Source organism: Panthera leo, chromosome C2 (genome assembly GCF_018350215.1).
Source record: "Panthera leo isolate Ple1 chromosome C2, P.leo_Ple1_pat1.1, whole genome shotgun sequence".
NCBI lineage: Eukaryota > Metazoa > Chordata > Mammalia > Carnivora > Felidae > Panthera > Panthera leo.
The window spans coordinates 83,873,294-83,899,900 of NC_056687.1; the positions used below are offsets into that span (position 1 = coordinate 83,873,294).

At 42.6% G+C, this 26,607-nt stretch overlaps 1 protein-coding gene across 1 annotated transcript in view; it reads left to right on the forward strand.

Annotated features, from left to right (window-relative positions):
* MCF2L2 (MCF.2 cell line derived transforming sequence-like 2) overlaps positions 1-24,474 on the forward strand; it is a 264,774-nt gene extending 240,300 nt beyond the window's left edge. The window contains exons 26-27 of the mRNA XM_042903055.1: positions 23,319-23,407; positions 23,807-24,474. Of these exons, the coding sequence (XP_042758989.1) occupies positions 23,319-23,407; positions 23,807-23,920 (203 nt within the window). The 3' untranslated portion in view covers positions 23,921-24,474. The remainder of the gene's footprint in view (positions 1-23,318; positions 23,408-23,806) is intronic.
* Positions 24,475-26,607: the final 2,133 nt, after the last annotated feature.

Sequence of the window (26,607 nt, forward strand, 5' to 3'; positions counted from 1 at the left end):
CGGGCAGCCAACAAGTTAAACAATTGCCTCTAGTAATTTTCTACAAATATCCCCGGGGAAAAGGTTTTTCACACTGTGCAAGCTCTGAATTGGTCTAAGAAAGACAGCCTTGTAAGTAGGGTGTTCCAAAGAACTCCCAAGCAAGTCGGATAATGACTGTTCTCTGGAAATGAAACTTTGATTGAACTCCAACCTCATTCTGCCTCCTATGGCTGCCAGGTTGTTAATTTTCACCATGACTGCAGGCTGTTGGTTTCCAAAGCTACCATCAAGAAGGAGAGGTTGGTTGGGAATAGGGCAGCTAAAATACCACAAAGCTCACTGTTCATACATACTAAGATACTGCCATTTTTCTTGAATAAATATTCCCCTGATTGCTGTAAGCCTTTGCTTAATTTCTAGTGTTCTGAAAGTATTGTTTCTGTTTTTGCCAGTTTTTTCCATGTTTTCATGGAGGAGACCATTTTTTAGGGTTTTTATTTTTTCTCCTGAACTATTTTCACAGGTATCACTTGCTGAATGCCTTTTAATAATTAAAACTCATCTTTGAGTAGGCTTTGCTCTTTCACATTTGTTTTTTCAATTGATCCTCATAACAGCAGGGATATTTGATAGGAAAAATTCACAATAAGCTTGATCAATTGAGTTCAGATATTTCCTTCAGGTAATGTGAAGGCTAAGAAATACTAGTCTCATGTGGAAAATCTCTCTCCTATCATTTATACTGATAATGGTTGTTGTGTTTGGTAAGGAAAGTTATGTGACTATGAAAAGATAAACTTTGTCCTTAGAGACTTAGCAGGAATGCGACCATTTCACATTCTTTCGTGTCTTCTCTGACCATTAGGTGGATAGGAAGATGCAAGGGTGAGTATGCATCACAAGATGTAGAAAAAGATAATCTAAGAAGGGTGATTGGAAAACCACCACATCAGTTTTCTGTCACAACAACCAAGTGATGTAAGTTTCTTATTTAAATTTCTGGCCTTTGCCAAGAAATAATACTACATTATGTAGTTTGTTTTAATTTATATAAAGTTAATATGGGGAAAAACTACTTTTGCTTTTGAACTATTAATACTATACTAAATATATGTTAAGGTAATTGAATATGAGAGCTCTGGAGACATAAAACAGGAAGATGTAATAACCCCAGTAGAACAAGTTACCTGTTTTCCCCAGAAGCAACATTCTAGTCACAAGATTGTACTAGAAATCCTTACCATAGTTTCACAAAGGATGATTTAGGGATAGCCTGCCTTAGAATTACTTGAAGAGCTTGTTACAAATGCAGGTATCTGGGTCCTATCCTAGAACTGTGGAATTAGGATAGCTGTGGTTAATGACTTGGAATATGCATTTTAGCTTATTAAAGTTTCTGGACAAGGCCTTAAACTATTATTTTTTAAATGCCTTTATTGAGGTATAATTAACAAAATAAGCTGCACATATTTAAAATATACAATCTGATAAGTTTTGACACATGTACACACCTGTGAAAGCATCACCACAGTCAAGATAATGAACACATCTATCACCCCTACAAGATCATACCCCTTTTTATTACCTTTCTCCTGTTCTTCCCTCATCCCCCACTGCTTTCCAGGTGGTCACTGATCTTTTTATAACTAAAGATTGGTTTGAATTTTCTATCGTTTCAGAAAGAGAATCATACAGCATGTACTTTTTTTGGTCTGGTTTCTCTCACTTAGCATAATTTTTGTGTTTTTGTGTAACAGTAGTGTATTCCTTTAAGTGCTGTGTAGTATTCCATTGTTTGGATATACCCCAATTTCTTTATCCATTAACAGGTAAATGCATAAATATTTATGCATGAATGCATAAATATTTTTCTTTTTGATATGTCTGGCTAGAGGTTTATCAATTTTATTATTTTTTTCAAATAACCAGCTTCTGGTTTCATTGATCTGTTCCATTATTTTATTTTTTTAGATTCTATATCATTTATTTCTGTTCTAATCTTTTTTATTTCCTTCTTTCTGCTGGCTTTAGGTTTCATTTGTATTTCCCTTTCTAGTTCCTTGAGGTATAAGGTTAGGTGTTTATTTGAGATTTTTCTTGCTTCTTGAGGTAGGCCTGTATTGTTATATATTTCTCTCCTAGGACCACTTTTGCTGCATCCCAAAGGTTGTGTTTTCATTTTCATTTGTCTCCATGTATTTTTTTATTTCTTCTTTGATTTCATGGTTTATCTATTCATTGTTTAGTAACAATGTTGTTTAACCTCCATGTATTATTTGTGGTCTTTCCAGACTTTTCCTTGTAGTTGACTTCTAGTTTCACAGTGTTGTGGTCAGAAAAGGTGCATGGTATGACTTCAGTCTTTTTGTTATTTGTTGAGTCCTGTTTGTGACCTCACATGTGATCTATTCTGGAGAATGTTCCATGTGCACTTGGAAAGAGTGTATATTCTGCTGTTTTAGGATGGAATGTGCTGAATATATTTGTTAAGTCCACCTAGTCCAGTGTGTCATTCAAAGCCATTGTTTCCTTATTGATTTTGTTTAGATGATCTGTCCATTGATGTAAGTGGAGTGTTAAAGTCCCCTACTATTATTGTATTATTATCAATTATTTCCTTTATGTTTGTTACTATTTTATATATTTGCATGCTTCCATGTTGGATGCATAAACATTTACAATTGTTTTATCTTCTTGTTGGATTGTCCCCTTTATTATTATATAGTGCCCTTCTTTGTCTCTTGTTACAGTCTTTGTTTTAAAGTCTAGTTTGTCCACTGTAAGTGTTGCTATTCTGGCTTTCTTTTGACATCCATTTACATTAAAAATATCTTTCCCAACACGCACTTTTTTTTTTTTTAACGTTTATTCACCTTTGAAAGAGAGAGACAGAACATGAGTAGGGGAGGGGCCAAAAGAGTGGGAGACACAGAATCCAAAGCAGGCTCCAGGCTCTGAGCTGTCAGCACAGAGCCCGATGATGTGGGGCTCGAACTCACAGACTGTGAGATCATGACCTGAGCTGAAGTTGGGTATTTAACTGACTGAGCCACCCAGGTGCCCCTTTTTAAAAAAATTTTTTTAATGTTTATTATTTTTGAGAGAGAGACAGAGCATGAGTAGGGGAGGGGCAGAGAGAGAGAGAGGGAGACACAGAATCTGAAGCAGGCTCCGGGCTCCAAGCTGTTAGCACAAAGCCCGATGCAGGGCTTGAACCCACGAACTGTGAGATCATGACCTGAGGTGAAGTCAGATGCTTAACCAACTGAGCCACCCAGGCGCCCCTCCAACCACTCAATTTTAACCTACAGGTGTCATTAGGTCTAAAGTGAGTCTCTTGGAGGCAGCATTTAGATGGGTCTTGGTTTTTTTCTTTATCCGTTCAGACACCCTATGTCTTTGATAAGGGCATTTATCCATTTACATTCATAGTAATTATTGATAGATATGTATTTATTGCCATTTTATTTCTTGTTTTGTGGTTGTTTCTGGAGATTTTCTCTGACCTTTCTCGTCTTTCTCTCTTTCATGTTTTGCTGATTTTCTTTAGTGATATATTGGGAATTATTTCTCTTTATTTTTTGCATGTTTCTTAGTGGTTTTTGATATATGGTTGCCATTAGGTTTATATAACCTCTTCTGCAAATAGCAGTCTACTTTAAGTTGATATTTTAAGTCTATATTAAGTTGATAGTCTTTCAAATTTGAACCCATTCCCCTCCCCATGTTTTAGGTATATGTTATTATATTTTATATCCTTTTTTGTGTGTGAGTTCCTTGACTGATTTTTACAGAAATATTCATTTTTACTGCTTTTGTATTTCCTGCCTTTATATTGTCACTTTTAGTATCTCTTTTCCACTCACAGAGTCTCCTTTAATATTTCTTGCAGTGCTGGTTTAGTGGTCATGAGCTCCTTTAGTTTTTGTTTGTCTGGGAAACTCTTTTTCTTTCCTTCTATTCTGAATGATAGCCTTGCTGGATAGAGTATTCTTGGCTTTTTATCTTGATGAGGTCCCAATAGTTAATTTTTGGTTTTGTTTCCTTTGCCTCCAGAGACATGTTGAGTAAGAAGTTGCTGCAGCCGAGGTGAAAGAGGTTTTTGCCTGCTTTCTCCTCGAGGATTTTGATGGCTTCTGTCTTATGTTTAGGTTTTTCATCCATTTTGAGTTTATTTTTGTGTATGGTGTAAGAAAGTGGTCCAGATTCATTCTTCTGCATGTTGCTGTCCAGTTTTCCCAACACCATTTGCTTAAGAGACTATCTTTATTTCATTGGATATTCTTTCCTGCTTTGTCAAAGATTAGTCGGCCATACATTTGTGGGTCCATTTCTGGGTTCTCTATTCTGTTCCATTGATCTGAGCATCTGTTTTTATGCCATAGTGTCTTTATGATTACAGCCTTGTAATACTTCTTGAAGTCCGGAATTGTGATGCCTCCAGACTTGGTTTTCTTTTTCAGAATTGCTTTGGCTATTTTGGGTATTATCTGGTTCCATACAAATTTTAGGATTATTTGTTCTAGCTCGGTGAAGAATGCTGGTGTTATTTTGATAGGGATTGCATTAAATACGTAGATTGCTCTGGGTAGTATTAACATTTTAACAATATTTGTTCCTCCATTCCATGAGCATGGAGTATTTTTCCATTTTTATTTTTGTATGTCTTCTTCAATTTCTTTATAAGCTTTTTATAGTTTTCAATGTATAGATTTTTCAGCTCTTTGGTTAGATTTATTCGTAGGTATTTTATGGTTTTTGGTTGCTTTTGTTAATTTATTCCTAGGTATTTTATGGTTTTTGGTTGCTTTTGTTAATTTTGGTTGCTTTTGTGCATCCTGGATCTGGATGTCTGTTTCCTTCCTCAGATTAGGGAAGTTTTCAGCTATTATTTCTTCAAATGAATTTTCTGCCCCTCTTTCTCTTCTTCTGGGACTCCTGTAATACTAATGTTATTACATTTGATGGATACACTAAATTCCCTAAGTCTATTCTCGTTTTGCATAATTCTCCTTTCCCTCTTTTGTTCAGCTTTATTGCCATCCATTAGTTTGTCTTCTAGGTCTTTAATTCATTCCTCTGATTCTTCCAGCCTACTATTCAAATTGCATCAACCATGTTTCTAATCTCATTTATTGCACTCTTCATCTCTGATTCTTTTTTAGTTCTTTTATCTCTGAGGTAAGGGTCTCACATGTCCCCTATTCTTTTCTCAAGCCCAATGAGTATCCTTATAATTGTCGCTTTAAATTCTCTCTGAGGCATGTTACTTACATCTGTTTCACTTAGATCTCTGGCCGTGGCCTTATCTTGTTCTTTCATTTGTGATGAATTACTCCATCTTGGCATTTTGTCTAAGTTTCTGCCTTCTTCTGTATGCTAGAAAAGCCAGTTATGTCTCCTGCTGCTGGAAATAATGGCCTTATGAAGAAGAGGTCATGTAGTGCCCTGGGCCTGGTGCTTCAGGGAGAGCCTCTAGTGTGTGCTGCGTGCACTCTACTATGTTCTGGCTGCTGTATCCCTCAGGCCAGTCATCTGCAGAGGCTCTCTTTGCTTGCTGTGAGCCGTGTTTGATCCCTGCCCTGAATGTGGCAAGCTTTAACAGAGGTGTGCTCTGGTCTGCTTGTGAAATGAGACCTGTCACCTCCTCCACTGGAACTAGGGCCCTGCAAAACTTTCTGATTGGGCAACATGGTGTGGGAAGGGGTTTTTGCTGGTGGGGTGGGGCTTGCCACACTGGGACTGAGGCAGGGGTGGGGCTCTTCTGGGGGTGGGGCTTGCCACACTGGGACTGAGGCAGGAAGACAGAATGGTAGTGGAAGGGTAGTAGAGCACAGGGGGGTGGGGCTTAGTGTAAGCAAGTTAGGCAGCCGTGTCAGCACTATACTGCTTCTCACAGGTGGCTCTGTTTATGCTGAGGGCCTGGAAAAGGAAATAGCCCTAACCAGCTCCTTTGTTCCCAAAGAGACGTGTCTGAATGCTGCTTCTCAAGGACAAGCTCTCAGAAGAGCAAATAATCTCCCCCATTTGTGTGCCCCAGGCACTCTCCAGATGCTCTTTCCAAGCTGTAGCCCCCTGGGTTGTTTGCCTGCCTTTTCTCCAGGAATAGCTCAGTGTCCTCCAGCTCTGTCCCAGCCAAGCCTTTAAAACTGCAGGCTTTAAGCCCCATTGGTTGCAAGAACCCATGAAAATTCAGCCCCTCTCATTTTCTAAGTCAATGGCTATAGAAATGTTCTCCTTGTACATTCCCCTGTGTGCTCCTCTCTCTCTCTCTCTCTCTCTCTCTCTCTCTCTCTCATCCTTCTCTGTGACCATGACTGCCTCCCCTCTGCAGCAGCTGCAATCTGTTTCTCCCCTAAACCGTGTCTCTGCGTTTGCTACCTTCTTCAGTGTGGCCTCTCAAGCCCTACTCAAGTCCTAACCCTGTGCTCCCTAGGTTGTGACAGGAATGTAAAATATAGATAAGAAGCAGAACCCCACAAACATTCTCTGGGACAGATCACATGAAAGGTCAAAAACCCAGTTTCAATTAATTTAAGAAGACTGAAATCATATCAGGCATCTTTTCCAACCACAACAGTATGAAAATCAGTTACAGGAAAATACTAGAAGAAACAAAAACATGGAAGCTAAATAACATGTTACTAAACGACCAATGGGTCAATGAAGAAATCAAAGTAAAAATTAAAAAATACCTGCAGACAAATGAAAATGAAAACACTACAGTTCAAAATGTTTGCAACATAGCGAAAGCTCTTCTAAAAGGAAGTTTATAGTGGTACAGACCTACTTCAAGAAAGAAGAAAAATCTCAAATAAACAATTTAACCTCACATATAAAGGAACTAAAAAAAAATAAAACAAAAGCTAAAGTTAGTAGAAGGAAGGAAGTAATAAAAATCAGAATGGAAATAAATGAAATAGAAACTTAAAAATATAGAAAAGATCAATGAAACTAAGAGCGGGCTCTTCATAAAGTTAAATGAAACTGATGAACCTTTAACTAGGCTCAGCAAGAGAATAAGAGAGGACTCCAATAAAATCAGAAATGACAGAGCAGTTACAATTGACACCAGAGAAAAACAAAGGATTATAAGAGATTACTATGAAAATTTATATGCCAACAAATTGGACAACCTAGAAAAAATGGATAGATTCCTAGAAATGTGCAATCTTCCGAGACTGAATCAGGAAGAAAAAGAAAATCTGAACGGACCAATTACTAGTAATGAAATTGAATCAGTAATTAAGGAAACAACAACAACAACAACTCCCAACAAACAAAAGTCCAGGACAAGATGGCTTCACAAGTGAATTCCACCAAACATTTAAAAAAGATTTAGTATCTATTCTTTTCAAACCATTCCAAAAAATAGAAGAGGAAGTAATGCTTCCACATTCATGCTATGAGGCCATCATTACCCTAATAGCAAAACCAAAGATACTATAAAAAAAGAAAAGTATAGATGAACATCTCTGATGAACACAGATGCAAAAATCCTCAAAAAAATATTAGCAAGCTGAATTCAAAAATACATTAAAAGGTTCATTCACCACAATCAAGTGGGATTTATTCCAGGGATACAAGGATAGTTTAATATATGTAAAGCAATCAATGTGATATACTATATTAATAAAATGAGGGATCAAAATCATACAATCATTTCAATAGAGGCAGAAAAAGCATCTGACAACATTCAACATCCATTTATGATAAAATCTCTCTCTGGGGTGCCTGGGTGGCTCAGTTGGTTGAGCGTCCGACTTCGGCTCAGGTCATGATCTCATGATCCGTGAGTTCCAGCCCCGCGTCGGGCTCTGTGCTGATGGCTCAGAGCCTGGAGCCTGTTTCAGATTCTGTGTCTCCCTCTCTCTCTGACCCTCCTCTGTTCATGCTCTGTCTCTCTCTGTCTCAAAAATAAATAAATGTTTAAAAAAAAATTAGAAAAAAAATCTCTCAACAAGATAGGTTTAGAGGAAACATACCTCAACATAATAAAGGCCTATATGAAAAGCCCACAGTTAACATCATATTTATTGGTAAAAAACTGAGAGCTTTTCCTCTAACATCAGGAACAAGACAAGGATGTCCATTCTCACCATTTTTATTTAACATAATACTGGAGATCCTAGCCATAGCAATCAGACAAGAAAAAGAAATAAAAGGCATCTAAATTGATAAGCAAGAAGTAAAATTTTCACTATTTGCAAATGACATAGAAAACTATACTAAACTTTCTATACATAGAAAACCCTAAAGACTCCACCAAAGAACCTATTAGAAGTAATAAATGAATTCAGTAAAGTCATAGGATACAAAATCAATATACAGAAATCTGTTTTGTTTTTATACACTACTAATGATATAGCAGACAGGGAAATTAAAAATTAAAAGTCCCATTTATAATTGCATAAAATAAAATAATAAAATAAAAGTATTAAATACCTAGGAATAAATTTAACCAAAGATGAAAGACCTGTACTTCAAAAACTGTAAGACATTGATGAAAGAAATAAGAGATGACACAAATAAATAGAAAAATATACTATGCTTGAAAGAACAAATATTGTTAAAATGTCCATACTATCCAAAGCAATCTACAGATTCAATGCAATCCCAATCAAAATACCAATAGTGTTTTTCACAAAACTAGAACAAAATATTTTTTTATAAAAAATTTTTAAGGTTTATTTATTTATTGAGAGAGAGAGAGAGAGAGAGGAGCAGATAAAGAGGGAAAGACAGAATCCCAAGCAGGCTCCATGCTGTCAGCACAGAGCCCACCATGGGGCTTAAACCCACGAACTGTGAGATCACAACCTAAGCTGAAACCAAGAGTCAAAGGCTTAACCGACTGCGCCACCATGGTGCCTCTAGAACAAAAATCTTCTAATTTGAATGAAACCACAAAAGACCCCCGAATAGCCAGAACAATACTGAGAAAGAAGAACAAAGCTGGAGGTATCACAATCCCAGATTTCAATATATACTATAAATCTATAGTAACCAAAAGAGTATGGTGCTTGCACAAAAATAGACATAGATCAGTGGAACACAAATGATAGCCCAGAAATAAACCCATGTGGGTTTTTTTTAAATGTTTATTTATTTTCTAGAGAGAGAGGGAGGAAAAGAGGATCTGGAGTGGCTCTGTACTGACAGCACAGAGCCCAATGTGGGGCTTGAACTCACAAACCGTGACATCATGACCTGAGCCGAAGTCAGACACTCAACTGACTGAGCCATCCAGGTGCCACAAACCCATGCTTATATGGTTAACTAATCTATAAGAAAGGAGGCAAGAACATATAATGGGAGAAAGACAGTTTCCCCCAAAAATTGTGTTGGGAAAGCTGGACAGCTATATTCAATAGAATTAAACTGGGCCACTTTCTTATACCATACACAAAAATAAACTCAAAATGGATTAAAGACCTAAGTGTAAGACCCTAAACCACAAAAGTCCTAAAACAGACAGTACCTCTTGGAAATCAACCTTAGCAATATTTTTCTGGAAAAATCTCCCAAGCCAAGGAAGCAAGAGCAAAAGTGTAAACTATTGGGACTACATCAAACTAAAAAGCTTTTACACAGCAAAGGAAACCAAAAAGGCAAACTAAACCATCAAAAACCAAAAAGGCAACCTGCTGAATGGGAGAAAACATTTGCAAATGATACATATAATAAGGCATAAATATCCAAAATAAATAAGGAACTCCTATAATCCAATGCCAAAAAACACAAATAGTCTGATTAAAAAATGAACAGAGGAACTGAATAGACAGTTTTCCAAAGAAGACATACAGCTGGCCAACGGACACATGAAAAGATGCTCACCATCACTCATCATCAGGGAAATACAAATCAAAACCACAAAGAGTATCACCTCACACCTGTCAGAATGGCTACTATCAAAAAGACAAGAAATAACAAATGTTGCTGAGGATGTGAAGAAAAGGGAACCCTCAAGCATTGTTGGTGGGGATGTTAATTGGTGCAGCCACTATGGAAAAGAGTATGAAGATTCATTTAAAAACTAAAAATAAAACTGCCATACTATCTAGCGATTCCACTTCCGGGTATTTACCCAAAGAAAATGGAAACACCAAATCAAAAACATTTTCCAGGGTGCCTCTGGAGACAGCCAGGAGGAAGGGGCAGTACAGACTCAGAAGGGATTTGGGAAAGGTGCTCCTTATCCCCATCTATGCCTGCCCACTCAAAAACATTCTCCATCTGTAACTCCTCGCCCTGTGCAAGGCACTCAGAAAGTACTTAATAAGTGATTGTTGAATGAACCTGTAATCCAATTCAGGTACAGTGCCTGCTTAGTTTTCCTAGGCTCCTTTGGCTTGATCCTAATGGAGGCACCCAGGCCCTCAGTCAAAAAGATGATAGAGGTGAGGGGGTGAGGACTGTGCTAGACAGAGTACTCTACTACAGCATCTAATAGGCTCTATTATAATTTTATGGTGTGTTTAACTTTTTCTTCCCATTAGACCACGAATTCCTCTAGAGAATGAAGGTTGTCTTATTAGTTTTAACTTCCCTTAGGCCTCATATTATATAAAGGCCTAGCACTCATAGGTGCTCAGTAAATGTTTAGTGAATAAACAAATAAAAGAACTCATTGAATAATCACATCAGGCTGGCAAACCACTCTGCAAGCAGAGTCAGAGGTGATGACGTTTAGCTCAGGACACATCTCATTCATCTCAGACCTCCAGAGCCTAGCAAGTGTTGAGCTAATCTAACCCAAAAGAATTAATATAATAGTTGGCATTTCAGGACAGGGAAGAGAGGAGGAGGGAGCTATAGCAAGCCCATGAAACAGCTTTTACGAGGATGAAAGGGGATTCCTCCTCCTCACCTCTCCCACTTTAAGACTTGTAGCCAGGGGCACCTGGCTGGCTCAGTTGATAGAGCATGCAACTCTTGACCTAGGGATCATAAGTTTGAGCCCCATGTTGGGTGGAGAGATTACTTAAAAATAAAATCTTAAAAAAAAAAAAAAAAAAAGACTTGCAGCCAGTTCGAAGTTAACTGTATAATCCAGCAAATGGTGTCCATTGAACATTCCCTTGTTGACTGTCATGCTCAGAGCCAAGGCAGGTCCTAGACTATGGTGAAGGAGGAGGATGAAGCAGCTCCTTGAAACTTTAGGAGAACCCGAGTGAGCCAGCACCACTCCAACAGACATAGGGAGGAATGCATGTGCCATTCTTTCCAATGGTTCAACATTCGTGTATATTTCTCTAAAGAAAAGGCAATGGAATGGGATTTGTTCCCTGGATTGAAAATATGAAAAGAGCTACCAGCAGTTAGGAAGACCCAGTCCCCGGCACACATGGGATTAAAGGTAGGACCCAGTGGGAAAGTGGGGGAGTGATGGGGGATACCAGCTCTTTAGAAGCTGAGGAAGACATTGCCTGATTCTCAGCCCCTTCCTTAATTATGTGAGTGAGAAGAAAGATATGAAATCGGTTTTCTGCTATTCATTTGTGTGGCTCTAATTAGGCCAGAATTAACAAGAAGGGCAAATGTTTCACATCTAATGTGACTCCCTCTTTGGAAAAGCTGCCCTTTTAAGGAAATGATTGTAGGGATAAGAGATTGCCAGTATGTCTCTGCTTGGGAATAAAGACACTGGGTCATGGCAACTTTATTTCTTGCTGTGTCCAGGATTTATGGATTTCACCTCCTCTCAGAGCTTTTCCAGGGAAAGGTTAGGAACACTTGATCCAGGTGCTTCCCCACAAGGCTTCAGCCCTGATTTCTTTGTGTGTCGGTTTTCTGGTGGCTAAAATTGGGTATGGGATCAAAAAGAACAAGTATGGAAGCATTTTATATTCTAATGACATAATAGATTATGGTTTACAGGGCTCTGAATGTGCTGTGTTTGTTGCCATCTTTTCTGTCCTTGCCTGTTTAAAATGAAGATAACCTTTTCCAATAGACCTTCTACTTTATGCTGTTACCACTGCCCATAATTCAAGTCTTGATTTAGTATTTGAGACTTCAGTTTGGGACTATTATGTAATTAATTTCATGGGACATGAAGTATGTATTTAGGCCTACAGTTTATTTAGAAAAGGCATCTGGAAGGAATTTTAGTACAAAATACATTTACTGAGTACCTACAAAGTACAAAAGTCATTGAAGAAATATACACAGACCCCACACCCCAACTCAGGGGCAAAGCTAATTAACGTTATGCTTATTGGTCAGACTTCTAGACTCTTGGATGCTAATGAGCATGAAATGGCAAATTAACAGGAAGATGGTCACATAATAAGTGATTGGATGTGCAGTCTTGGTCAACAAATATTGGTGGCAATGCCTTTAATAAAGCAGTGATTCTCAATTAGGGTATATATGTGAGTTACAATATTTTATATTTGGGGGGTGCCGGGATGGCTCAGTCTTGATTTCGGCTCAAGTCATGATCTCACAGTTCTGTGAGTTTGAGCCCCACATTGGACTCTGTGCTGACAGTGCAGAGCCTGCTTGGGATCCTGTTTCCCTCTCTTTCTCTCTCTCTCTGCCCCTCCCCTACTCTCTCTCTCTCTCTCTCTCTCTCTCTCTCTCTCAAAAAAAAAAAATAATAAATAAATAAACTTTTTTAAAAAAATCTTTAAAAAATAAAATTTTATATTTGGAAAATACAAAATGACCTTGTTTTCTTCTTAATACAGACCAGGAAAAGTTAAGCTTGAGAAAAATCTCGGCTGGTGAGAGTTTATAGAATATAGTGCCTAAATTTGCTTTTCACAATAAGACCTATCTCTCTATAGAATGTAGTAAAATCTCTGGGAGGTATGAAATTTTTATGTTTTGTTTTCCATGGAGATTTTATAATGGCTTGTGAAAAACTTTTTAAAAGAAGATAAAATCAGGGACGCCTGGGTGACTCAGTCGCTTAAGTGTCTGACTTCAGCTTAGGTCATGATCTCACAGTATGTGGATCTGAGCCCCACATTGGGCTCTGTGCTGATGGTGCAGAGTCTGCTTGGATCCTCTGTCTCCCTCTCTCTCTGCCCCTCCCCTGCTCGTGCATGTTCTCTCTCTCTGAAAAATAAATATTAAAAAAAAATTTTTAAGGATAAGATAAAATCAGATTTTCATCTAAATAATTAGCTTTATCCCCCAATACTGTCTCTGATCAAGTTACATCGTGACTTTCTTTTGCATTTTGAAAAGCTAAAATGAAGGAAAACCCCTGGTAATGGACTGTCCTTTCAGCTGGGGCCCTACAGACGAGTAAAATGTGTGTTGAGAATTCCATTCTAGGTTATTTAACAGGTGACTCTTCAGATTATCGAGGACTATTAGAAAATTGACCTTATCCAGCCTTATCTAGTCCTAAAGTATGTTTTGTTTCTTGAAGCATTTAACTCCCTTTTTCATGTGCCAAGATTCTCTCTCTCTTTTTTTTTTAATGTTTATTTTTCAGAGAAATAGAGACACAAAGCATGAGTGGGGGAGGGGCAGAGAGAGAGGGAGGTACAGAATCTGAAGCAGGCTCCAGACTCTGAGATGTCAACACAGAGCCTGATGTGGGGCTTGAACTCATGGACCGCGAGATCATGCCCTGAGCCTGAGTCAGACGCCCAATGAACTGAGCCACCCAGGCACCCCATGTGCCAATATTCTCTTAAAGAGACTGTTAAGGGGCGCCTGGGTGGCTTGGTCGGTTGAGCGTCCGACTTCGGCTCAGGTCATGATCTCACGGTCCGTGAGTTCGGGCCCCGCGTCGGGCTCTGTGCTGACAGCTCAGAGCCTGGAGCCTGTTTCGGATTCTGTGTCTCCCTCTCTCTCTGCTCCTCCCCTGTTCATGCTCTGTCTCTCTGTCTCAAAAATAAATAAACGTTAAAAAAAAAAAAAGAGAGAGAGACTGTTAAAAGACTCTTTGCTTGAAGACGTTGGTATACAATCATCAACAGTGGCATAATCTATAAATTTATAGATATGAGCACTTGATAAGTTATAACTCCCTCACCTAAAACATAAGGATGTGGATTGTCCCGGTGCCTTTCTGTTTTTTCTTCTGTCTATTCTGCTAATTCCAAGTGATCAGACTCAAAGGTTTGAGATAAGCAGAAGAATGGATAACATTTGGTTAAGTGTGCCTTCGTCTAGACTTGGTTGTAGGCTGTTTGTGTGTGTGTGTGTGTGTGTGTGTGTGTGTGTGTGTGTGCTCACAGTTCAATGCTAGGAAAGCAGGCTGGCTTCAGGAGTCAGGGAGATAACAAGGGAATAACCATTATGTCCTGTGAACTTTGACAACTTTTTCACAAGTTAGTTTCACAAAAACCAGTCAGCTCTTCAGAAGACTGGCTGACACCTCAAAGCAAAACATAACAAAACAAACCCAGAAACCAAAAAGCAAAACTCAAGAGTTACAGTGTGAAAAGTAGTATATAGTACACTGAAAATACCAAATGCTGGTGATGGTACAAAGCACCAGGAACTCTCATTCTCTGCTGGTGACAATGCAAAATGGTAGTTTGAGAGTTTCTTACAAAAGCTAAAAATAGTTTTACCATACAGGCCAACAATCATATTCTGTGGTATTTACCCAAATGAGTTGCAAACTGTGATATATCCATACAATGGGAAATTATTCAGGAATAAAAAGAAATGAGCTGGGCCGCCTGGGTGGCTCAGTCAGTTAAGTGGCCGACTTCGGCTCAGGTCATGATCTCATGGTCCGTGAGTTCGAGCCCCGCTTTGGGCTCTGTGCTGACAGCTCAGAGCCTGGAGCCTGTTTCAGATTCTGTGTCTCCCTCTCTCTGACCCTCCCCCGTTCATGTTCTGTCTCTCTCTGTCTCAAAAACAAATAAACGTTAAAAAAAATTTTTTTAAAAAAGAGCTATCAAGCCACAAAAAGACATGAGGAAATTTAAGTGCATATTGCTAAGTGAAAGAATCCAGTTTGAAGATACATATTGTATGATTCCAACTATTTGACACTCTGGAGAAAACAAAACTATATAGAGACAGTAAAAAGATCAGTGGTTACCAGGGATTTGGGGAAGAGGGGATGAACAGGTTGAGCACAAAATTTTAGGGCCAGTGAAACTACTCTGTATATTATAATGGCAGACACATGACATTGCGCTTTTGTCAAAACCCACAGAACTATCCAACACAAAGAGTAAACCCTGATGTAACCTGTGGACTTTAGTTAATAATAATGTATCAGTATAGGTTCACTAATTGTAACAAATGTTCCACACTAATGTAACATGTTAATAATAGAGATACTATGTAGGGAGTGAGTGTAGAGAGGTTATATGGGAACTCTATTTTCTGCTCAAGTTTTCTGTAAACCTAAAACTGCTCTAAAGTCTATTCATTTTTTAATTAAAAAAATCACACACAGTAATGTAATAGAGGCTGTTGACACCTTGCCCACATCCTTTTTACCAGGTGTGTGTACCCACTGTCCAGCCCTCAGCTGACCAGAGCTGTCTAGCCAGGAAATGCCTGAGAGGTTATGGCCTCCCACAGGGGCAGTTTATAGCCAGCCAATGACTAACTGATTCAGGGTACAAAAACCAGCCCTTCTGCCTCAAAGGAGACACGTGTAGCACCATCTATGCTCCAGGGTTTCCTAGGAGATCAGGCTGATGCTAGACTTGAGCTGAGACCACATCTGCGCCTGGCGTCTTCCCTGCCCTGGCTTCTGTCCTCAGTGCTCTTACAGGTTTCCTCTGGAAGCCCTTTCTCCACAACTCTCTTGTGCAATCTGCTTCTGAGAAACCTAAGACACTACCAGCAGAGGTCCTAGAAAGGAAGGATGGGATTCTGGCATTAATAGGTCACTTGCCAGCCAGATGGCAGAGGACTCCATTTCTGTTGGTGGGTGGACTGTTGAAAGCCCTGGTCCCTGGTTTGTGGTAGCAGTTCAGTGGCTAAGATCTTCACCTGTGGTGACACCTGGGGTCAGATATAGGTGGACAGGGATGTACCAGTTGGTGTGATGTCTCTAGTATTTGGGAAGTTTAGGGGAAATATTAAGTATCAGGAGCATAGAAGTGGGAGGCTATTGCTAAGCACCACTGATGCACTGAAGAGAGTGAAGAGAGTGACAGGATCAGATTAACCACCAGTTTAAAGCCCAATATGAGAATGAACCTCCTTGCCAGCGTTCAGGCCCTCATCTTCTACAGCATGGCTGTGTGTGGAAGAAGGATGAATTCTCAGCCCAGGCAAGTCTGCTACCTAATCATTTTGTGCTCCTAGTGCTAGTAGATGAGCAAGCAAGTCAGGCCCTGGTAGGGAAAATGTGGGACTCTAAAACTTGTGATGAGGATATCTAGGTATATGCCCCTTGTCCCCCTGGGCTGGCGTAAGTGTCCCACCCCCCCCCCTTGTTGGGAATCAGACCCTTCTTACCCCCAAGATTATGCAGAAGTTGCAGATGAGACATACAAGGCGATGCTTACCCTTCCTTCTCAGGATGCGTCCCCACCTTCCTTCCAGGATAATGATTAGCATCTAATTATAACATGATCTGACTGGGGAAGAGGCACAAGACCCATAGACTTAAGCTCAAAATGTGAGAATCTTTGTATCATTTTCATACCTACTAGAGAATATCAGTTGCAGAAAAGGTGCCAGACAACTACACCACCTGGATGACTTGGCCAGCAGGTATCAGCCGCTTTTTCCTCGTCACCCCAGCACCTGCACGGTGGGCTCATAAGTAGAGAGAAGCCTTTGCAGCAGAGTCAGAAGCTATGCATGGGCCCAGCAGCATGGGCTCCTTGTCATCAAGACTGATGTAGCTCCTGCCACTGTCGACTGTCCAGCCGGCCAGCACAGATTGACGCTGAGCTCCCAGATGGATATTATCCAACTATATATACTATAAAGTTATTCCATAACTTTGCTTAGAATGGAGAGACTCAGCTGTGGGCATATGATCACAGGACCGACCTACTGGTCCTACCCCATTTAGAAGCTGCCAGCCAGATAGAGCCATGGAATAGCCTCTTGAAGGCAAGGATGAGCAACAGTTTGTTTAAGCATGACACTGTGGGGTCGGGGTGCTAATCTTCAGGATGCAGTATGCACCTTAAACCAATGGCCATTTTATGGCACTGTGCCTCAATAGGCAGAATATATGAAATCTGGGAGCCAGGAGGTCAAATGAGTTGTGCCCTTATCATTATCGCGCTCTAGTGACTCACACAAGGTATTTGTCCTCATCTCTGCAACTTTAGTCTCAGTGAGTCTCAAGGCCTGTTCCCAAGGCAGGGAATCTCCACCAGGGGACATAGTAAGAGTTCTACTTAACTTTAATGTGCGCCACCTACTGCTGCAATTGGTCCTTAGGTTGTACTTTTGTCATCCTCTCCCTTCCACTCATTCTACATACCCCTTCCTTCTCCTCTTCTGCTGGTTGCATGTGCAGTGGGTGCCCCAGACTCTTGTCTGACTATTGTTCTTTTACTCACTCACTTAGAGTTACAGCTGGGTGTGGAAGTATTGGAGGATGTCCCAGTGGATCACCTAAGCACCAGACACATTCCTCTCTGCCTCTGTTAGGCAGCCTGATCTCCTAATGATGATTAGGGCCAATTGTTTCCTCCAGTGCAAGCCTGAGGGGTGGAATGCTAGCACTCCTCATGCTAGTAGTGGTAAGGCCTGGACAGGGCAAGGCAGTGAGGTGGGAACCTCTTAGAACCTAAGCAATTTCAAGGTGAGACAGTCACAAAATAGAGGAGTCTGCTTTTTCTGGTGTTATTGGCTAACATAAAGGAGCTAAGCTCCAACAGTATTTTACTAGCCAGAATCACACTGAAATTTTTGAATTCTGAATTCTATTTTATCCCTGATTTTCTGAGTCCTGGACATTGAAAGATATGTAAAATGAGAATAACCATTGTGCCACAAAGGTAACAGAGGTAGAGTCTGTCTGCTAGCCCTTAGCCATAGGCCCCTGTGCAGACATAACTGTGGGTCTGGTTCCCTCAGGGTCTTGGGGTGGAGGGGAGACTGCTTTAATGTCTGTGAGCCATTTAGTGTAGTACATAAGGGTTGTTTGCTGATTTGGGGGAATTTCCTTTTAGGCCTAGATAATTGATTATATTATTATTTAAAATTTTTTCATGTACTCTTATGATAAAGAAAATAAGGTATAGCAAACAGTCTTCTCTGGTGAGATTGTGGGTTATTTCAGATAACTGACCATTTTTTTAATTTTTAAAAAATACTTATTTTGAGAGAGAGAGAGAGAGAGTTGGTTGAGCATCTGACTTTGACTCGGGTCATGATCTCACAGTTCACAAGTTTGAACCCAGCATCAGGCTCACTGCTGTCAGTGCAAAGCCTGCTTCAGATCCTCTGTCCCCCTCTCTTTGGCAACCCCCTCCCCCCACTCATGCTCACTCTCTCTCTCTCTCTTTCTCTCTCTCTCTCAAAAATAAACACTTCTTAAAGGTAAGTATTACAAGTTTCATTTTCTGATTATAAAAATAATACATATGTATATTAAACAAAGCAGAAAAGTACAAACAAAATGCAAATCACACATAACTGGAAATAACCACTGTAAATATTTTACTCTAAACTTTTTGTCTATAGAAATGCATATTTAAAAAAAAATTGGAGCCATACTACACAAACAGATTAGGGGTCTTTATATTTCAGTCTTCTTGAAAAATTCCTATTAAATTTTTGGTTTAATGGATAAGCCTTGACAAAACCCAACTAGACATATCAGCTCCTCCTACAACCCACCTGTGGGCCTGTTCCAACCCAGAACATCTGATGGCAGCTGATTGCTGAGCTGGGGGTGGTTTCCTTGTTCTGAAGTGTCTTTGACCCCAGCTCCTAGCAGCTCTGAAAGTCCCAAGACAACAAGCTCAGACTGCCCTACAAGTTGGCAAGGATTCTGACAACAGAAAACACACTTTTAAAACAAAACAAAACAAAAATAAGGTGCTTTGAGAATGTGTGCAGCCTGAAAGTAATTAATTGAATGCATAGCAGTGATTTTCTTCCTCTTGGCCAAAGGCAGATTTGCAAAGGAAATGGGCACTTCAGATACAGACCAACTTCAATGTTTACATAATTTACACTCTGGGCCACCAAGCAGAAAGATCCTAATCCAGCCTAGTACCTGTGGAAACAACCTGGAGATCTCTTCTGTTGTGAGCTGTGGAGAGCAACTGGGATGGTTTAGGCATAAAGTGACCCCATGGGTTAACTCCCAGAAGACAGAGAAGGAGCTTAGCAGCACAGTGCAATGGTTAAGGGCTCACAGCTCAAACCCAGCTCTGTGTCTTTGGATGAATTACTTTACTTCTTTGTGCCCCCAGGTAAAAATGATGTACTTTAGTTCACATGATAGAGGTGGCCCTTTAAAAGTTCTTGCATAATTGTAAGGGATAGGGAAAAATCTAGTTTGAAACAAAATAAAAATAGTTTGCCCATTTGAAATCAATGGGTAATAGCTGCCTCTGAACTAGTGGGATCTACAATGGTCCCATCGTGCCATCCAGTGGACAGAAAGGGGAAAGGCGTGATTTTATCTTCCAAATTTGTAATTTACCAAAAACATGTATATTGAAGAGGATAATTTCAACTCACCAATAGATTCACTTGTTAATAAATTTCATTCAATTTTTAGGGTGTGCCTCGGTGGCTCAGTTGGTTAAGCAACCAGCTTGATTTCAGTTTGGTCATCATCTCACATTGGTGGGTTCAAGCCCTGAGTTAGGCTTCATGCTGGGCTCCACGCTGCCCATGGAGCCTGCTTAGGATCCTCCCTCTCGCCTCTGCCTCTGCCCCTCCCCCCCAATACATACATACATACATACATACATACATACATACATAAATTTCATTCCATTTTTAAACCAAAATAAAAGATCAGAAGTCTAAACACTAAGTGCTAAAACTAAATTCCCCAAACCAGTTAGGATATGTGATGTATGCTAGAAAGATCATCCACTGAAAGAAAACAGAATACACACCAGTCCTTACTAGCATGGATTTTTACAGCCCACCTTCCCCATTCTTCGTATCCCTCTCTCTCTCTGCCAACACTCTTTATGCTTATTCTGGTACGTGGACCAGGAGAACCACAGAGACTCAAAGTGTCTTCTCAACATATAACTAGAACTTGACTGGTACCAGAGCCATTCTGCTCATTTTTCAAGAATGCAACTGTCACTTAAAATTTTGCTGATATCAAATTGAGTATTTTTCAAGGGCCTGTGTGTGTTTGGGTTTTCGTGTGTGTGTGTGTGTGTGTGTGTGTGTGTGTGTACTCTGTGTTTCCTTTTAAAGCCATTTATTACCTCTATAATTTGTTTCTTCCCCCAGATATTTATGAGGGTGAAGACAATAGCAAACAAATCTCCCCCAAACATGAGTAGTAATAGCATACTTGGAGTACCAAGAGCTGTTCTGAGACCTTCTCTTTGGTATTATTGTAATCGCTATTAACAGTAATCATAACAGGTGTTATTTATTAAATTCCTAAGATGTACGAGACATTTTACTTTATAAACCTTTCTGCTAATCCTTATATCAAAGCTGTGATAGATATTATTATCCCCATTTTTACAGACAAGAAAAGATGCTCAGAGAGGTTAAGTGACTTACCCAAGATCACACAGCTAGTGAGTGAGTGGCAAAGTCAGAACTGCACTCGGTCTCACTGACTTCAAAGCCCCTGCTCCTACCACTGGGCAGAGGGGGTCTTTCCTTTATTCACTCATATGACCTGCCAGACCCTGAGCCCAAAATTCTGGGTCTCCATAGTGCTGTCACCGCTATAGTACCTAAGACCCCTAGGAGCCCATGGCCAGTGGATCCAGGAGGAAGGGATTAAATATGCAAATGACAAAGATTTGCAAAACTCATCCTGTGAGCTGCACTTTTGGCCCCCACATTTCCAGCTTTGACTGAAGGACGTTCTCCTTCAGTCAAAGGAAGGCTTGCGGGTCCTGAAAATTCTGAGCTCCTTCCAGGAGCCGCGGGGGATGCTGGGTGAATAGAGTATAGTCACTGTTGCCAAGGGCCCCAGGGCCCAAGGGGGAGACGAGTGAGGGCTCACCCAGAGCAGCTGCGGGCTGTGTCAGAAGAAACTCTCCCTCGAAGGGTCTTGTTGTGAGGGGATTGTTGTGACCCCACCACCTCCACAGCCCCTCTCCTCCTCTGTGTCCCAGAATAGAATGGGATAGAATAGAACACAGTAGAATAAAGTAGAATAGAATAAGAGCATAGAATATATCAGATGAGGACATCATACCTGTAAGGGTAATATTGTTCCACAAACAGTTTTCCTTTTAGAAATGTAGTCTGTGTGGACGCGATGTTGGCATCTCTAAGGAGTATGGAAAACTCTGGACTAAACTGAGGGTGTCCTCCACCCTCACCTGGGGTACCCTGTGTGCTGACAGTCCCCAGCAGGGAGGGGGTATCTGGATATTGTCAGCGCTGGGAGGGTCGATTCTCTTTCCAGGCTCAGACAGATCCTTCCTGGAGACAGGAAATGGCCCAGACGACCCTGAAATAATGCAGTCAATGTGTGGCCAAGTGTGTGAGAGGTCCTCTGTGCCAGCCCTGCGCCAGGCTGAAGACCCTGTCCCCCTGCGGCAGGGCCCCCAGGAGGGAGAGGAAAGCAGCCACCAGTGACTGGTCATCACTTTACCCCAGGTGCCACTTACCTGTGGAGTGGCTGGAACTGGCTGTCAGGTCTCCCAGTTCCCACATTGTCCCCCAGCCCTGCCAGCCCCAGGTCCTGAGTGCTCCATGGCTGCCAGAGACCTCAGAGCCCGGCCTCACCCCTGGCCTCCCAGTGGGTGGCTCTTGGGTCCCTGGCCACTACCCTTCACCCCACCCCAGCCCTGCCGGCCTGGCTTTGTCTGGGACACTGAGGCCACAGCCCCTGGAGACTCAACCCTTCTGTTCCCATGGTAGGTGGTCAAGGGCAAGTCTTCTCCATTCCTCCCTTACAGCCTTTCAGCAAGACTGCCATTCCTTGTCCTCACTGCCTGCTCTGGGCATAAGGGGATCGTGTTGAATGACCACCCTAAAGAGGAGTCTCTGGGCGTTACTGCAGATGTCCCTGAGTCACATCTGGAGGAGGACGGTGGGAGCCAGTTTCTCCTCTGCCCTCTACCCCTCACCCCACCACTTCTGGAGACTGGAAATTAAAGCAAGTTTGCTGCAATCTGAGAGCACTGTGTCCAGCTGCCTCAAAACCCTCCGGCACCAGGCAGGGTTCCTGGAGGCCTCCAGGAAAGGGCTGCCTGGCTGCTCCCAGTTTGGCTGGCACGGCCCCCCAACTTCTGCCCTGGGGAGAACCCTGGGCCCCAGAATGCAGCTTGGGGGTCCTCTGGGCAGCAGGTCAGGGAGCTCCCACTTGCACACTTCCTGCTTGCTGACAGAACTGTGCCACTAACTCCAACTGTAGACTCCTTCCGCTCCCTCTTCTCATTTCCTGTGTCCAGAATGCTCTCACCCCCCATGCCCTGTCCACGCCCTTCAAGGCCATACCCTAACCCCTGCCCTTGAGTTGTCACCAAACAGAGACTTGGTCCTGCACTCCGATTCCTGCAAGATTGATTATTCTGTTGAAGCTCAGTGAGAGGTAAAGACAAGACTTGTAGAACCCAGCTGCAGTGCTTGCAGCCGAGGGGACATGGCCAAGTGATTATTCCTCTCTCATCCCAGTTTCTCATCTGTAAAATGGAGCTAAGGCCCTTAGAGGGCCATGTGAAGCTTAACTTTTGACAAACTGGCATCCCAGCAGGCACAGAGTAGGGTTCAGTGTTTGGTGGAGATTGCTGTTCCCCTCAGTGTCTTAACAGCCCCAGGCTCATGGCAGGTGCACAGTGGTGACTAATCGGTTTATCAGCTCATTGGAAGAGAGAGGCAGGATGTACTCACTCCTCTGATTTCCCATGGGGAGAGCAGTGACAGAGGCTACCAAAGAAATAGGAATCAGGGGCGAGAAAAGGGGGAAAAGAAGAGAGGGAAGAAGGGTGGAGGACAGGAAGGTTGTCAAGCACAAAAAGACTGACCGTTTTCTTGGAGGACCAGGAGTAGGGCTATGAACACCACATAGACAGATCTTCTCGGGGTCATGGTTACAAATTTGAGCTGGGAAAGAGAACCTTAAGAGGACAGACCTCCACCTCCCACCCAGGTGAAGCCATCCAGGTCCTGGGAGAGCAGGAGTTAGAGATGAGGAGAAGAGGTTCTTGGGGACAGGCACTGCCTCCTAGGACATCTGGCCACTGGCAGCAGAACCAATCCTCCCAGGCCCTCTCCTGCACAGCAGGTCAAATTCTTCCCTTTCTTTCCCCAAGGCTGCTCCAGCAAGGAGTTTACCTCCATGGAAACCTTTGAGCATCCCGAAGGTGCAGAAGATATGGAAAAGGAGAACAGTGCTCTGAGTGTAATTTATTTCCTTCTTATCTCCTTCATTTTCTCCCTCAATTCGATTTCATCAGCTTCTCCTGCCTCCTCTTTCTCTCCCTCTTCCATGTCCCTCCCCTTTTCGTGATGCATACCCATAAGGACGAGGCCTAACCCAGGAAGCTGAGGTCACTGGCTCTGCAAAGTGTCTCAGACCCTCCCAGCCTGGCATGTCCCTCATCCCCATCTCCTTCGCATTGCTCTGGCTTCTGATCATAAATGTGGGGCTCCTGCCGGGACCCCAGTGACCCCTTGGGAGAACTAGGGTGGGCCCCAACCCGCCGGCGCCGGCGGGAATCACAGGTCGCGCCTGGCTTGGGCTTGGGCACTCCTCGGCCCTGCTAACTCTGAGGGTTCACCACTGTCCCCTCCCTTCCAGCTGTCCGGACTCTTCCAGTTGGACGACAGTTATGAAACGTGTTCCTCCAAATCTGTCCTGGAAACGGGAGAAAGCGTCCAGGGGAAAAAGGAAAGCGGCGATGAGGACGTTTGAGTGTGAAAGAGAAAGAACAAACAGTAAGCGAATCTGGTAGCCGTTGCTCCTCTGACTTTCTTCTTGGAATTTTAGGCCAACAAACACAACTAAGGAGAGCGCTGCGGTGCCCGCTGCCTTGCTCGGCCCTGCGGGGGACGCGACTAGTTTCCGGGCGAAAGCAGAGCAGGCGAGGGAAGGATGCCTGCGCACCCCCTCCCCCGAGAACTGACACTGGTTCTAGAACACCGCGGCTCCCCCGCTCGGCCGGGCCTCCCCACGCCGCCTCCATTCCGGGCCCGGCCTGCTGCGGACGCCGAGGGCCCGGCCCACCCTCCAGCGGGAAAGCAGCCAAGGGGCCGCCTCGGACCCTGCGGATCTGCCACTGGGGGTGGGGGTGGGGTGAGATAGGACCGCCTTCCAGAAGCCTGAGGAAGGGCCCACGGCCTGCCCGCGGAGGCCACCCTCCCGGCGAGGGCCGCTGAGGACCTGGGAGCTGTTTCACACGCGTCAGCGTTAGCCCTGGGGACTCGGCTCAGACGCCCGCGAACCTCGGGGCTGCTCCACACGCGCCTGCGCGAGCGCCGGGACTCGGTGCAGTAGCCTTCGGGCTGTTCAGGCGCCTGCGCGAGCGCCGGGACTCGGTGCAGACGCCCGCGAACCTCAGGACTGCTCCCCACGCGCCTGCGCGAGCGCCGGGACTCCGTGCAGACACCCGCGAACCTCGGGGCTGCTTCACACGCGCCTGCGCGAGCGTCGAGACTCCGTGTGGACACCCGCGAACCTCGGGGCTGCTTCACACGCGCCTGCGCGAGCGTCGAGACTCCGTGCGGACACCCGCGAACCTCGGGGCTGCTTCACACGCGCCTGCGCGTGCGCTGGGACTAGCTGAAGACGTCCGTGAACTTCGGGGCTGCTCCACACTGGCCTACTCGAGCGCCGGGATTTCGTGCAAACGCCCGCGACCCCCCGAGCTGCTCTACCGCTCCTGCAGAGGTTAGCGGAGCCCAGTCCTGCGGGGTCCTGCCCAAGGTTTCTCAACGTTGGCATTTAGACTTTGGGGGCTGGATAATTCTTTGGGCGGGGTGGGGGGGAGGGGGGACTGCCTTGTGCAAGTGTTTGGCAGCATCCCTGGCCTCTACCCACAGATGCCAGTAAAACCGCTCTCCCATCCACTCACCCAAATTATGACAATCAAAAATGCCTGCAGACATCGTCAGATTTTTCCTGGGATGGGAGTGGGGAGATCCGTTGAGAATCTTCTTTGCGAACCTTGGAAGAGCAGAAACTACAGAGGCAGCCCTGTGCTCTTCTCCCTAAATCCCCAAAAGAATGTTCCTGTGGTGTTTGCGTTACTTTGTAACGGGATTGTATCCTTTCAGAGAGGGTTGGTTACAAATGTTAACGTCGGAGGTAGTTCGTTTTTAGATTTATTAGTTTTTAAATTAGTTTCAGTTATTTTTATTTTTGTTTTATTATTTTTCGTCTAATTTTACTTTTATTTATAGTTTTCTAGTTATTTAATTTTATAGCTTTAAAGTTATCTGTTTATAATTTTGTTTTCAGGGTTATTTAGTTTTTGAGTTATTTTCAGTTTCTTATATACAGTTATTTTAAGTTATACATTTCCAAATTAGCTCTAGAATTATTTTTAATTATCTTTACAATTATTAGTATTTGAGTTATTTACTTTTATAGTTATTCTTTTTTTTAGTTATTGGAATTTTCAAATTATTTTTAGTTTTTTGTTGACTGCTAATAATTCACTAAAAGTTTTAGAATTATTTAAAATTATTTATTTCCAGACAAAGTGTCTTTAGTTATTTTAGAGGTTTTTCCCTTGTTAGTTTTAGAGTTACTTATAGTCACACTTATTTTTTTCAGTTTAGATTTGGGGTTATTTTTACATCCATTTATTTATGTTAGTTATTTGGTTTTAAATTATTTTATTTTCAGCTGTTGCATTTTTGAGCATTATATTTCCTGAATTTTTTATTTTCAGAGATTTGGACATATTTAGTTTTGATTTATTTTCGGTAACTTATTCTCTATTTCTTTTTAGTTACATCTTTGCCATTTAAAAATTTTTTTCTATTTTGTATTTTTACTTATTTTATTTTCAGATTTATTTTCAGAATTATTTACTATTAGAATTAGTCTAGGGGATCCGAACAAGAGAAAGACACAACAGCAGTTACTTTAACAGAGAGAATTTAGTATAAGGAATTGTTACCCAGTTATTGGAGATTTTAACAGGAGAAAACATGGTAATGTGAGATCATGGAGATGTTAGCCATAAGGAGCAGCTACCAGCCCACTGGCTGAAGGAGCAAAGGGAAGAGGTTGGATGGAGGTGGCCCACAGTCTGAGGGGGAGGTGCTGCCCCATGGGACAGGTGTCCCATGAGTTGGAATTTGGTCCAAGAGCTGGATGCAGAACTCTCCATAGAGGGTGCTGCCAGCTGGTGCTGGAGTCTCTGAAGGCGGGGTGATGAGGCTGCTTGTGGAAGTGTTGGGAAAATGGCAAAGGGCAGCTACTGGAACCAGCTGTTGCTCTCAGTGTGAAGAGCAGTTGCCAGGGGGAAGCTGGCAGGAGGTCAGCACACGGGGGTCGCTCTCCCCTCCTTGGTCCTCCCATCAGTCTGCCCTATTGGCCAAAGCTGACAGGGAGCAAGCTGGCAAAGGAGGTGAGTGGCCCTGGGGCCACAA